At 41.1% G+C, this 14,593-nt stretch overlaps 1 protein-coding gene across 7 annotated transcripts in view; it reads right to left on the bottom strand.

Moving 5' to 3' along the window:
- The window catches only part of DNM3 (dynamin 3), a 535,131-nt gene that overhangs the window by 246,942 nt on the left and 273,596 nt on the right, over positions 1-14,593 (bottom strand). For all 7 annotated transcript variants that reach the window (XM_032317383.1, XM_032317386.1, XM_032317388.1 and 4 more), the window contains one exon: positions 5,015-5,128. In XM_032317383.1, coding sequence (XP_032173274.1) covers positions 5,015-5,128 — 114 coding nt within the window. The remainder of the gene's footprint in view (positions 1-5,014; positions 5,129-14,593) is intronic.

Raw genomic sequence — 14,593 nt, 5'->3', positions numbered from 1 at the left:
GGAGACACAGGTGGAAACTTCTCTTTTAAACTCATTTATCAGTAACATTACAGGTAACATTATCGTCGTTTAGAGTAATGGTTCAAGAAGTGCAGTGCACAGATGCTTAAAGGTTTACACATCTGTCTAAAATTCAAGGCTGGGCTAGATAGAGCTGTTCAGAATAGGGAGAAAGCAGGAAAAATGCTGGGGACTTAACACTACAGTCATGCCAACTCTAGCTTAAAATTATTACAGTGTTATCATGCTACTGCATGATACAAACATGATACAAATGATACAAAAATCACATTTTTGTATTATAGCCTCCAATTCTTGGCTGAGGTGGTAAGAGAACCCCGAGTAGAGGGGGAGGCAGCATGGCAAGTCTCACTGAAGGAATGGGATCTGAGTTCCCTCTTAAAGAGTCTGACCTTTACCATTCTTTGTTTAAAAAAACAAAACAAAACAAGATCCACCCAGATACCGTATCTTTGATCTCACAACACGAAATGACAAAAAACTGGAAATTAGAAGACGTGTGAGTCAAAGAATGGCTTTTCAGTGGGAGGGCACAGTTGTTCCTTGCCGTGGCAACCATGAATATATAAATGTGACGCCTGAAAGTTTATAAGACCACTTATTTATATATGATTTCTTAGAGTCCTAGACTATCTCTTGGAGGGGATTTGGTCAGCCAAGGTCCCCATTCAACAAGTAAAAAGCAAAGAAGTGAGGCCCAGAGAAGACGGACTTGTTCCGACACTGGCATCTGTCATAGCAAATCCACGCCCCCCCACCACCCAAGCTCGCCATGCTCACCATGCCACGTGTACGGTTTATAGGGTCTTTTGTTCAACTAATGTCATCCTGGAGAACAAGGTATTGTTCTTCAATCTCGGATAGATTTCGGAAGTAATTTATATTTATTACTGACTTAATAAGTTACATGAAATCGTATCTATTCATATGATAGAACATGCTCTTTATCTAGCGGCCCGTTAATAGAATGAAACATACCAACCTAATTACGCAAGAAAGAAGGAAGATGGCAGAACACAGAAAAATGCGACAATCCTCTATGAAAATTTGCAGATAAATTTGTCACGGAACAAATGAATGAAAATATAACTAGCGCAATGATACTTACTGTGTCACACTGGCTTGACTAAGATAAATTATCCTGGAACAGCATTTCCAGGGATGGTGATGCTGATGTGTGTATTAGACAGATACCATGGGAACAAAGGACAAGCACTTAATTTAACTACAAATTGCCTCTAAACATTGAGTTAGAGTTGAGGCTTATTTTCACAAAGGAATAGTCTAAATTGGGGGGTTTTGAGGTTACCCACAGAAGCATGGTCAGGCCACATGTACTTGAACTATAGCAGTAAGACCTTTATGGAATCTCAGCAGCATTGAAAACATTGCTGCTAGGAGATGGGAGTCGAGGGTACAAATTCAACGGGCCAGAGCCTCATCATTACTTCCGAGCCCCACCTTCTAGGTTTCTTCCCGACCTCCCTTCCCCGTGTCCTCCCTTCTGGCCTCTGCTCCCAGCCCACACTACTGTTGGTTGAACATGAGCAGAAAGCGAGGAACCGTCCTGTACCCTCCCTCCCGACTGGACGGCAAGCTCAAAGGTGGTCTGCTGTGGTGGCGAACTCTGGCAAGAGAAACAGAGCGGAGCAGAGGAGGACAGTGACGGTGGCCAAGGAATGATGAGGTGGGAATGGACGCGGATGGCCCCCGTGGAAAAGGGCTCTTCCCCAGCGACAAACAATTTGAAGCTAGGGGTCCTTTGTGAGTCAGGCATTAATATTTTGAGAACTTCCTCGCCCGTTTCTGGAGCACCGTTGTAATGAGGAACAGTAGCTAACAGCTGCAGTGTGGCTGTATGAGGCCCATCAGTTTGCTACCTGCACTGAGAGCTCCTCGCAAGCCACCAGGGTGAGCCACCGCCTTCTCTCATCCGGACCACCGCTTCGGGGTCCCAGCCCGTCCCCCTCTTCTATTCCTGCCACTCCCTCCTTCCACACACCCGTCCCTTCCCACACACCATGCCCAGCCCAGCAGCCAGAGTGATCTTTCTAAAACATAAATCCAGTCATGTCCCATCCTGTTGGAATAAGCCAAAGATTTTCAGTCGTCCTTGAAATAAAATCCAAATGATCGGCTGGAGCCTGAGAAGTCCCCACCCGCTGGTACCTCTGATTTTATCTCCTACCTCTCTCCGCTATGCTCTCACATTTCAGCCGCAGGAGGCTTGCTGACTCTCGGCCTGGGTGGTGGTGGTGGCGGCGGAGGGGGTGGGGGGTGTTTATGCTATGGTTCTCTCTACCTGGAATGTTCTTCAACAAAATCTTCTACCCAGATCATCATTCCAGCCTCTGCTCTGATGTTTGTTACCCCGAACACCCAATCTAAAGATTCTTCCCCTATCACTTCATTTTTAAAAAAAAAAAGATTTTATTTATTTATTTATTTGACAGAGATAGGCAGAGAAGCAGGCGGGGGTGGGGGTGGGAGGAGGAAGCAGACCCCCGCTGAGCAGAGAGCCCCATGCAGGGCTCAATCCCAGGACCATGGGATCATGACCTGAGCCAAAGGCAGAGGCTTTAACCCACTAAGCCACCCAGGGGCCCTGCACCCCCATCACTTTCTAGGTCACCACCCTATTTTATTTTTTTTTAGAGCACTTAATATCTGATATTATCTTATTAGTCTCTTTGTTAGTTCCACAGAACAACAAATTTGTCATTTTTTTTCTTGAAATGGTCTAAACTAAGCAAACAACCCTCTCTTAAACTTCTAAATCACTCTACTGTATTTCAAGGATCATTCCTATAATAACCTGCCCATGCCCAAACACCCTCTACACATCTACGTCAATACAATGGTCTCCAGCACTCAGTTAATATTATAACCGCACACATTTATTTTCCATTTGTTATAATCAAGTGCTCATGAGGGCACTGTAGCCACAGAAATTTTGTAAAAAGTCATCCTGAGTTTACAGAGGACATGAAGGGATAACCAGTGATCATAAGGTTACCAAGCTCTCAAGGCTCCTTCCTTCCCTATAGGGGGCATTGTGAGCCTTCTAGTGGCCCTCTTTCAGGGCCCACACAGCCCTACAAGAGAACCCCAAAGCCATATTCTAACAGTAGCAGCTAATCCTATTGTCTTCAGAGCCCCTGATACTAATACCCAGGAAAAGATAATGACGAAATGCCTGGAACTTGTCTTCAGTCCTCTGTGGGATGAGGCCAACTTCGACAACTCTGGCATCTCTGGGATTCTTCCCTCCACTTGTGATTGAAGACATAAGCTCTGGAGCCAGATGGCCTGAGTTTGAATTTCTGCTTTACTACCAACTAGCTAGGTGACCTTGGGAGGTTAGTTATCCTCACAAACACCAAGTAGTCTGCAATAAGGGAACCTGAGAGATGACTTTTCAAAAGTTGCGTTTTTTTGTTTGTTTAGTTTACTTTTCTGAAAAAATGGGGATCGTGATAGCATTTATCCTTAGGGTTCTAATGTGGATTGAGTTAATTAATTTATATAAAACACTAGCTATTATTACTATGAATCCTCAACAAAATCTTTTGCTTTCCGTAGAATAGCTGATAAAGGCCCCCAAACCAGTATGTATTTAAGTATACAGAAATGATCCTCGAAATCCTTGGAAACGACCTATATCTAAGAGAAGATCTCTTAAGGCAAATGAACACAGAAGAAGGAACTTATTTTCTCTCTAGGGAGGCATCTCAGAGCCCCTGAAGCTGTGGTGTTTAAACACTGGACCTTCCCACACAATGACAGGGATTTCGGAGCAGCCAGCACAAGAAAGAAGCCATTGCTAATCCTCAGACCCTCACAACGACCAAGTCCATATTTGACGGAAGTCAGTGAAATACAGGACATAAACATTTTTCAAAAGCGTTTGTATTGAAATCTTCTTTGGACATTTCTGTAAGATTTTATTTCTCTTACTGAAGAAAATGTGGTAGTCATCAACTGATCATCTAACACTCTGTTGTGCACCAACCACTTGGGAAACAGAAATACCTATAGAAGACATGAAACTGTAACTAGAACAACCGACAAAGGCAACTTGTAGTGCTTTCTAAGAAAATAGTCAAGCCAGGGTTGGAAGGATTTTTAACTCTGAAAATCATGCCCTTTAGAGTCAAATAAAACTGAGACAATCTCACCTGTAAATAGCTTTGAGATCATGAGGTATTCTTATCTGATGTTTGTATACCATGTTATAAGCACCAAAAACTACTCAGGTCAGACCAGAGGTATTAAAATTTCCAAAACACAGTTAATTTCATCCATGATTTCCCAAATTAAGCAGTATCATTTTATAGCACTCTAAGGGCTCCCAAAGATGGATTCAAATTTTTGTGCTTTTATACCTATCAGATTGAAATGAGTAGTAAGTCATAGCACCCAAATTATTAACATCTAACAGGAACCAGAACAGCAGAATTATCATAATTCTTGCTTTCACATAGCTGTCAAATTTTCAAAGAACACAACATTTGTATAAATTCACTTGAGGACTATATGATTTGGACATTTTCAAAAGTCTGCCATTTGAGACAGACATTACAGCAACAATCCCAAAATTCTTCATGAACTTTGCATCAGTGCTATTTTCATTCTTAAGATGCTCTCTATCCTTGGGTCTTTTCAACACATTATTTAAGGAAGACTGCTTTCCCTCTGTCGGTATCTCGCCATTATTACAAAGACGGAAATTTCCAAAAACTGACTCCTAACTCCATGTCTTCAGGTGAAGAAACATGTGACAATACAAAAGAAATTAAAAAAAAAATTGAGGGTGATATTATAAAATTAAACATCTATGAGAAAAAAAAATCCTTCTTCAAACAAACACCCCAAGCTAAGTCTTACTGAAAGAGAACCACTCATGTCTTGAAATTGTGTATCACAACAATATCAATTAATTTGAAATGAGAAGCACTTCAGTAAGAAAACTCTGCCATCCTCCGTGACTTACCTCGTCGTCTTTGTACCAGGACAAGCTCTCAGCAGTAAGGACGAACCAGTACCCCTTAGAGCCTCCCTTCATGATGCCGATGTTGCTGATGGTTAGCCAGCCCTTGCGAATCACCTGCGAGAGAGCACAGTTTGGCAGAGATGCTTAGTTTCACGTGAGCCAATGGAGAGCGCAGGTCTTGCACCAAGTGAAATTGAAAACAAGGTATAAATCACAGTAAGGGACGATACTGTTTCCCCAAAGCCCAACTTCTATTAAGCTACTCAAGATAATTTATCTTCCACCAGATCACCAGAGGGAAATCTGGACCCTTAAGTGGATGACGGAAGCAAGACATCTGAAATGGACAGGAATTAAACGAGGCCCCGGTAGGCTTGTGCTGAGGCTATATACGGCATTTTGCTGCTATAATTAAGACACATTTAGTTGATTGGATGAACAATAATAAACTCTCCATGCCCACTGCCTCTTCGGCTTCCTGTGCCCTGGTCCATTTGTTTGCCTCGTTTGCATCTTGTTATTATTTCCACAAGAGGCTGGCCGCCAAATGGTGAAAAGAAGAAACTCAAGTCAACCAATTAAGTTCCTTTTTAACAGCTCACAGCCCTGAGTAAAACTGGATGAGGGCGAAAGCTGAAACAATGAGTGAAAATTAAAATGTTTGGAGCTTCTTAATGGTCTAGATTTATCCGTCTACTTCTGGCTATTATTCGTCGTGCTAACAGATATGCAGCATCTTCATGAAAATGTTTAAACTGCTTTTAAATGTTAAAACATTAATAACTCGGATTACAGCTTTGATAGAAATTATTTGTCAATGGCATTTAAGTGAAAATCTATTTTTTTCTCCTAGTTGCAAAACTAAATTCGATTTTTCCATGTGGCATACTCTACCTTCTCCCCTACGCTAGATAATGTTTGTTGTCATAGCACCCAAAATGAAATACTGTCTAGAATTATAGTATACTGTCCTATATACTAAAAATCATCCTGTGCCTAAAGTGCTCAATATCCTAGAGATCGTGAATTTAAAAAAAAAAAAAATTACTGGATGACTAATGCATGTCAGATTCTAAATAAAGAGGAAATACCCAAATAATTTGATTTTTATAAAATACTGATAGTAAGTTTCCCTGTTGAAAAAGAAACATCGGGACGTCTGGGTGGCTCAGTTGGTTGGACGACTGCTTTCGGCTCAGGTCATGATCCTGGAGTCCCAGGATCGAGTCCCGCATCGGGCTCCCAGCTCCGTGGGGAGTCTGCTTCTCCCTCTGACCTTCTCCTCGCTCATGCTCTCTCTCACTGTCTCTCTCTCAAATAAATAAATAAAATCTTAAAAAAAAAAATTTAAAAGAAAGAAAAAGAAACATCAATTCTAGGGAAAATTGTGAAATAAGCCAAAGTTGTCTTACTGATCTTCAAGACGCTCTTGAAGAGCCTAGAAGATAAACAAACTACTACATCCCCACGCCCTGCCACCCTGGACTCCCTGTTTCAACTTTTCCCAGGTGTCCACTCTCCTTTACAAAGCTCTGTAACTTCTGCAGGCCTCCATGTAGAACCTCACTCTCTCCCTACGGCCGTTCTCGCACTTGTTCAAATTACTCCGCCCTCTTCCTCTCTCCTTCAGAAAGAAGGAAACCACACTTCTTGGCGTGTGGTTTCTATCAGCTATATTATCAGTGTGGTCTGTTCTAAAAATACAGATTCTTGGGCCATCACCTGTTCAAATGAATCAGAATATGTACATGTGAAACCCAGAAATCTATAAACAGTGTCCAAGGTGATCATCACCCACCCTGAAGTTTGATGGCCACTGCAGGCACACCTACAAGCACACCTACAAGCAAAACTTCACTCTGCTAGAGCAAGTAACCTCCTCCGATTTCTAGTAAGAAGCAAGTGGAATGTTCATTTCACGCTAACACTGTTATCGACCCCATGAGCTTCTTACAAATAGCACACTAATCACAGTACTAAAATGAAAGTATAGTTATTTTATCCTGTATCTTTGGAGATAAGGATGTCCCTCAGCTACTCCATAGAGTACAATGAGCAAGTCACCATCTCATTCTCTGGTAGAGCAGTCTGGCGCCAACAAGGAGAGCCATTAATGTAGTTCGATGAACATTTCTAAAGAACCTGTCATATGTCAAGATGAAAAAAGCACGATGATGCCATAATCCCTGACTACAGGAATCTTATATTTTTGTGGGAAAAATTGAAAAAATGTAATTTCAGTCTAACAGTGTAATAAGAAATGTATGTCAGGCAAGAAACACTTGACACAATTCAGGAAGTTGTCATAGGCTTTCTTTGAAGAGATGGTACCTCAGAAGAGCCTAGAAGATAAACAAACTACTTCTTGACCTAATTCTGTTTAACTATTTGTTTAACTACATGAATAACAACAAACAAAAGCAAAATATGAAAGACCCACTAAGCACAGAAAATGGGAGGTGGGGATGAAGAAGATGAGGTTGGGGAGGCAGGTGGAGTAGAGTCAGAGTGGATCCGGGCCCATGAGACCCCAAATTTTAGTGACCTCACCCGTCCCAGTAGTACTAAAATAAATTTCAAGTACACATGTAATTTTAAGTTATATAGGACTATTGTGTTAATAAATTATGTACATCATATAGAAACATACAGAGAGGGACGCCTGGGTGGCTCAGTTGGTTGGACGACTGCCTTCGGCTCAGGTCATGATCCTGGAGTCCCGGGATCGAGTCCCGCATTGGACTCCCAGCTCCATGGGGAGTCTGCTTCTCCCTCTGACCTTCTCCTCGTTCATGCTCTCTCACTGTCTCTCTCTCAAATAAATAAATAAAATCTTTAAAAAAAAAAAAAAAGAAACATACAGAGAATTTCTGAAGTCTGCATGAGGATAAAATAAATTTTTATTTTGTGGGAAAAACACATTTTATGTCTTATATTTACATTTTACTATTGACTTCTCAGAGCAAGGGTGCTGGCATCAAGATGTATATTAAATATTAATAAATCTGACTTTTTATTTTCTAGATAAAAATACATATAAGAATGTTCTACTATGTCTTCCTTTATTCTAGTGGATTTTACACACTCTCTAAGGCTGAGAAACGAGACTATGCAAGCTACTGCAATAACCCAAATGAGAAATGAGGTGTGAACTAAAGCCATGATATAGTAAGGATGAAAATAAATACTTACTGGAGAAACACCTAGGAGATTAAATCGACAGAACTAATAACTGGATAAGAGAGAGATTACTAGAGGTAAAGACTCAAGAACTGCACTGGACAGGAGCCACAAGTCACACAGGGTCACTGTGCCCTACTGAGTAGTTTCAATTCAAACACTCAATGAGTTTAAGATGCCACCTGGTTTTGAAAGGTTAGTACCAAAAAAAAAAAAAAAAAAAAAAAAAAAGCAAAATACTTCATTAAGTGTTTGCAGATTTATCATAGTAATATTATGTTGGATATATTGGGGTAAATTAAAATCAATTTTTAGTAATCGTTTCACTGTTCCATTTTTTTAATGTGGCTGTCAGAACATTTTAAATTAAGTATGTGGTTTACATTATATTTTTACTGAATATGATGCTGTTCTAGAATGATTCTGAAACTCCTGGGGCTACCACCTCAGAAGGAATAGAAGAGAAGAAGAGAAGAACCAAGTCTTGGAAAGTCGGGGAGTCGATGATGAATTCAGCCAAAGCCATGTTGAATGTGAGGTACCCTTGGGAAATACACATAGAAGTGACCGACCTCTGAAGCAAAATGGCAATGTTAGGACTAGAGATGAAGACCTGTAAGTCGCACGTGTGTGTGTGTGTGTGTGTGTGTTCAGTTAAAACTTTGAGTGAAATAGCAGTGGCTCACAGTGGAATCCAGGGAAATACAAACATTTAGAAGTGGTCAGAAAAGAGCATGAAAAGGAATGTCAGAGAAATTATAGCAATGAGGTCATGGAAGCCCAAGGCAAGGTGAATTTTAAGGACAGTGTGGTTGGGAGAGTCAAATTCAACACAGACAGGGACGTGGGAAGTGCAATGCAGCCATCGGAAGTTCTTCAGCTAGGCCAGCTGCGGTGTGATGACGGGAGAAGTCAGAGTTCATTGGGTTGAAAGGTGAAAGGGAAGTAAGAAATGGAGATGATGACTGAAAAGAGCTCTAGCCATGGGAACATGAAAGACAGATAAAATCAGAATAGACACAGGACCAAAGGAGGTGATGGTGTTGCTGAGGCGATTTTGTTGTTGTTTGCGGATTTTTTTTTTTTTTTTTTTTTTAGTATAGAAAAGAATTGAGCATTTGGGGTTGTCTTTTTTTTTTTTTTAAGTATAGAAAAGAATTGAGCATACCTATTATTTGAGGAGACATAACAGTACAAAGTAAGAGCTTGGTGATAGAAGGAAAAATGAGGATAAAGAAGATAGGAATGAAGGATAAAGAGTACAGAAAGGGACTGTCCTTCAACTGAAATGGAGCGGCCTCATCCTGTGAAGCTGGGGAGGCTGGGAGAGTTAAGGGCAGGTGCATGACCTTTGTGAGGAGAAGGGTAGAAAGTGTAGATAGGTTATATTTGACCTTTCCAATTCACTTCATCAGAGCAGAGACTAAATGATCTGCAGGAAAGCAAGGGTGAGAAGTTGGAAAGAAGACTGAATGAGAGCGCTGGGACCATCAGTCCTTGAAGGAGGGGACACTGGGTGGCTCAGTCTGTTAAGGGTCTGACCTCTCCTCACACTCTCTCCATCTCTAAAATAAATAAACAATATCTTAAAAAAAAAAAAGAAAAGAGAGCTGGAACATAACAAGAATTAGTAAAAAATGATTGGGAAAACATAACACTATAGAACTCCTAGAAAATAATATAGGAGAAAAAATCTAGAAGACTTTGGGTAGAATGACACCTGTCTAGACACAGCACCGAAGACACAACTCATGCAAGAAGTTATTGATAAGCCAGAGCTCATTAAAGTTTAAAACCTCTGTTCTTCAAAAGACAGTATGAAGAGAATGAGAAGACAAGCCACTGACTGGGCCAAAATATTTGTAAAAGACACGGATGATAAAGGCCAGTTACGTAAAATACACAGAGTGCTCTTAAAACTCGGTAAGAAGAAAACTCACAACCTCATTAAACAAATGGGCCAAAGACTTGAACAGAGGCCTCATACAGATGGCAAATAAGCATATAAGATCTTCCATATCATACACCATCACAGAAATGCAAATTAAAATGAGATACCATTACACACCTAATAAAATGCCCCAAATCCCGAAAACTGACAACACCAAATGCAGGCTTTGGAACAACAGGAATTCTGATACATTTGCTAGCGGGAATGCAAAATGGTACTGCCACTTTGGAAGATGGCTTGGCACACTCTTATGAAACTAGATATTTTCTTACCATGTGATCCAGAAAGTGTTATCCTTGGTATTCACCCCAAGGATTTAAAAACTTAGGGACAAACATGTATGTTTAAAATAGCTTTATTCATAATCGCCATAACTTGGAAGTAACGGAGATGTCCTCCAGTAGATGAGTAGATAAACACTCCATGGTCATCTCGTCGGTGGACTGTTACTCAACAGTAAAAAGAAATGAGCTCCCAAGCCATGAAGAGATATAACGGAAACTCAGATGCATACTGCTAAGTAAAAGAATCCAATCTGAAAAGGCCATACAGTATAATATTCCAACTATAGGATTTTCTATTAAATTTCTATTTCTATTAAAAGAAAAAGTTAAACTGTGGAGACAAAAAAAAAAAAAATCAGTGGCTGAAAAAAGTGAAGGTGGGGCTGGAGGAAGTGATAAATAGAGGATTATGGGTTTTAGGGCTAAAAATAATCTGCACATTATGAAAATGATGAATGTATGTCATTACACCTTTTTCCAAACCCACACAGTGTACAACTCTGAGAGTGAACCCTAAGGAAACTCTGTACTTTGGGTGATGATGCGTCACTGTACCTTCATCCTTGGTTAAAAAACAACAACAAACAATTCTGATAAGTTATGTTGGTAATGGGGGAGGGTATGCATATGTGGGGCAGAGGGAAATCTCTCTACCTGGTTTCCATTTTGTTGTAAACTTAAAAGGGCTCTAAAAAAATTAATTCTTTCAAAAAATGATTTACCGCTGGGAATCAAGGCCATGGCTCGCAGGGACACGGCTGGCACAGCTGAATCATTCTTGCCAGCAGTGCTCCACATACTTCGATGGAGAAAAAGAGAAGATAAATGGGAACTGATCCAGGGTTCTGAATTTTGAGGCCCAAGTAACCTAATGCACGGGTATAAAGATGCTGACGTTTTGGGGCAAGGGATTAATTCAGGAGATCGTGCACTCAATCTAGGCCAGGTAGAGAAATGAGATCAGGAGGGGTCTAATAGAAAGATAAAAAATGAAAAGCTGAAGAGATTGGAGATGCCCATGAGGTTAAAAAATAATGCAGAAAGCATGTGAGTGAAGACAAGAATGATGTTTTGGGGACTTAAGATGGTGTGAGGCAAGAAATACCCGATCCTGCCGGCACCATTGTATTAATCCCTCGAAGACGCGCCATTATGTCTAGAAGGGCTGAATGTTAGAGCTAGTAGATAGGCTATTTGGTAAACATGGATTAGTCCAGTGGATATATTCAAATGGACTGTATGGAAATTGTAAGTTACTAATAACAGCTAAAATGAAATCTGCAAGGAATCGACAAAAAATAATTAGATAATTAGATACCACAGCCTATGAAGCTGCAGCCATTTGCACAGCAACAGGCTTCCTCGTTTGGAGAAAAGAAGAAGAGAGTGACAGCTCGCAGGTTGTGAATGCACAAGGCCACAGCCCTTCATGGGCAGCCACAGAAGTGTGTTCATCACTGAACGCTGTCAGCAAGTTCAGTTGCTGTCAGAAAATATTTAAGAAGCTCTGGGCTCCTCCCAGCCCTTTCTGGAGGGGAAAAAAAATAAGGAAGCATATTTGCCACAAATGGGCTTTTTGTTTTCCTAATGACAATCAGTGCAAAATAAGAATGAAGAAAAAGCAATTCCTGGTATACTTTTTCACAAAAGAATTGAGGGAGGAGAAATCACGAAATCAAGGTAAAACAGTGGAATAAGATAGGAAAAGGCAAGCATTCAGGAAACATGGTCAGAATACAAGAGGTAAGAATGCTCAGGGGAAGTTAAAAGAAAGAGACAAAGGAAAATAAGTGAGAAAAAGAAAACAAAGACTAACTGAAACAATAAAATTTGAAAAGAATGATGAGACAAATGAGATTGATTATAGGTTCTTTTCACAGAGAAAGATAGACTATAAAATGTCAATTTTTGCATTCAAATTTAAAATTACCAGTAACAAAACAAAACAAAAGCCGCCAACACTCAGTAGAACAAGCATTTACCGCCTCTTGGTGTTTGAACATCAAATTCTGTTTTGAGTGTCCCAGGAAACAAGAGCCAACGAGCTCCTAATTACAGGACAAGAAGGGACCTTCAGAGACGAAAGGGCATGTTCATATTTGTAAGGCTTGAGGCCAACCCGTTTAAAAAATTTAATGCCATAAAATATCACACAAAGTTTTTTTTTTTTTTTTTTTTTTGCCAGGCATAGAAACCCTGAAAGCAACTGTTAAGACCAGGAATGGGCAAAGTAGAACAGCCCAGTCCCCCTGTCTTAGTGGCAAGCCTTCCCTAGAGAGATTTTAGCCGGTTCCCTCCATGCTTCGAGAACCGGGGAAGGCAAAACCTATATGTCAGGAATGAGTTTGGACCTCAACATCTGTCCGACACACCGGGTGGTAAAATTAATACACAGACAAGGAACAAAATTGTGGGGAGAAAACAAAGTACATGTGGAAAAGTTCTAATGTGGCCAAGGCTTTGGGCCTTGAACTTTGTGAGCAGGGCGTTTTAACCTTGGCCTTGCTTACCGTAGACCATACACGTTCTTCTCAGCTCTGCAGCTGGTTTTTGACTGTTGCAGCCTAAGTGGAGGTTGTAAATCACAAACTGCTGGATATTTTGATCTTGGTAGATTATAAAAGCTTACACATAGGCTTTCTCCCGAGACGAGCAGCTGTTTCTATAATGGTAAGTGACATGTTTGTTCGCCACGGATAAATGCAGTAGAACCTCCCGGGCCCGCCAAGGGCACAGGCCAAGCCAACCATTCCGCTGCTTGCGAGAGACCTACCTTGGCGAGCATAGGCATCCTCGGAATACAGTCTTCTCCTGGAATTTGGGGGGCCGAGAGTTTTCCAAGAGCGCCTGAGGCAAGGATTCCACCAGGGGGAGAAGAGTCTTTCCACCTATAGGTTTGGTAGGCCTCAGGCTGGAGAATGCAATCTGCTACTTTTAAACTAAGGCAGCTGAAGCCAGTACGTATCACAGAGCCCTCGTGAGCTTCCAGCTTTAATTTATTAGGTCCAGGAGCAGGTGAGATGTAGGAAGGCTGACATGAGCTTCAAGCACGGTTCAAGAGGGAACCGTGGAGAACTGACCTTATTTACAGACTCAAGGGTCAGCAGCAGCCCAAGTCGTAACGCTGGCTCTGGATGAATTATACAGGCAAGAGGAAGCCTCCTGAGGAGGCTTAGGCTTTTAGATCAAGAAATGATGTCACAAGAGGCAGGAAGGGAACCAAAGGCAAAGGAAAAATCAGGAGGTTTTGAACATGCGCACAATGGAGGGAGGTAGCTCAAACAGGACCCCGTGACCAGGGCTGCCACCAATACAGTCAACCTCGTAGAAGACAGCAACGTTTCAGCATTCTTCTCTCGGACCACACGTCTAGACGGCTTTCCCCCTTGGTGGGTTAAGTGCACAATCGCAAAAACAACTTCTTAGGGAGACAATCCCCCCAATAAATGTACAGTTCACAACTTAAAAAAAATGTTTGACAGCCTGGTAGGACTAAAACCAGGAAGGTTTCCTCTGTCCACCCCTCTCTCTCAGATAGCCCGAAAGGTCTGCTGTAGGCAATGGCCACACCTACAAAACAGTACGGTCCAGGCACAGAAACAGACACACAGAGAAGTGGAACGGAAAAGAGAGCCCATGCTTTTATGGGCAATTAATCTATGACAAAGGAGGCAAGAATATACAATAGGGAAAAAAAAAAAAGATCTCTTCGACAAATGGTGCTGGGAAAACAGGACAGCTACATGTAAAAGAATGAAACTGGACCACTTTCTTACACCACACACAAAAATGAACTCAAAATAGATTAAAGACCTAAATGTGGAACATGAAGCCACAAAAATCTCCAGAAGCAGCACAGATAGTTTCTCTGACATCAGCCATAACAACATTTTTCTAGATGTGTCTCCTAAGGCAAGGGAAACAAAAGCAAAAATAAGCTGTTGGGACTATGCCAAAATAAAGAGCTTCTGCACAACAAAGGAAATAATCAGCAAAGCAAAAAGACAACCCACTGCATGGGACAAGATATTCGCAAATGACAAATCTGATAAGGAGTTAGTATTCAAAATACATAAAGAATTTCTACAACTCAATACCAAAAAACCACAAATAACCCAATTAAATTGGGCAGAAGACTTGAAGAGACATTTCTCTAAAGAAGAC

This window comes from Mustela erminea, chromosome 17, assembly GCF_009829155.1.
Source record: "Mustela erminea isolate mMusErm1 chromosome 17, mMusErm1.Pri, whole genome shotgun sequence".
NCBI lineage: Eukaryota > Metazoa > Chordata > Mammalia > Carnivora > Mustelidae > Mustela > Mustela erminea.
Note: the sequence above shows the minus strand (reverse complement) of the source record. Positions and strands in the feature narration are given on the sequence as shown.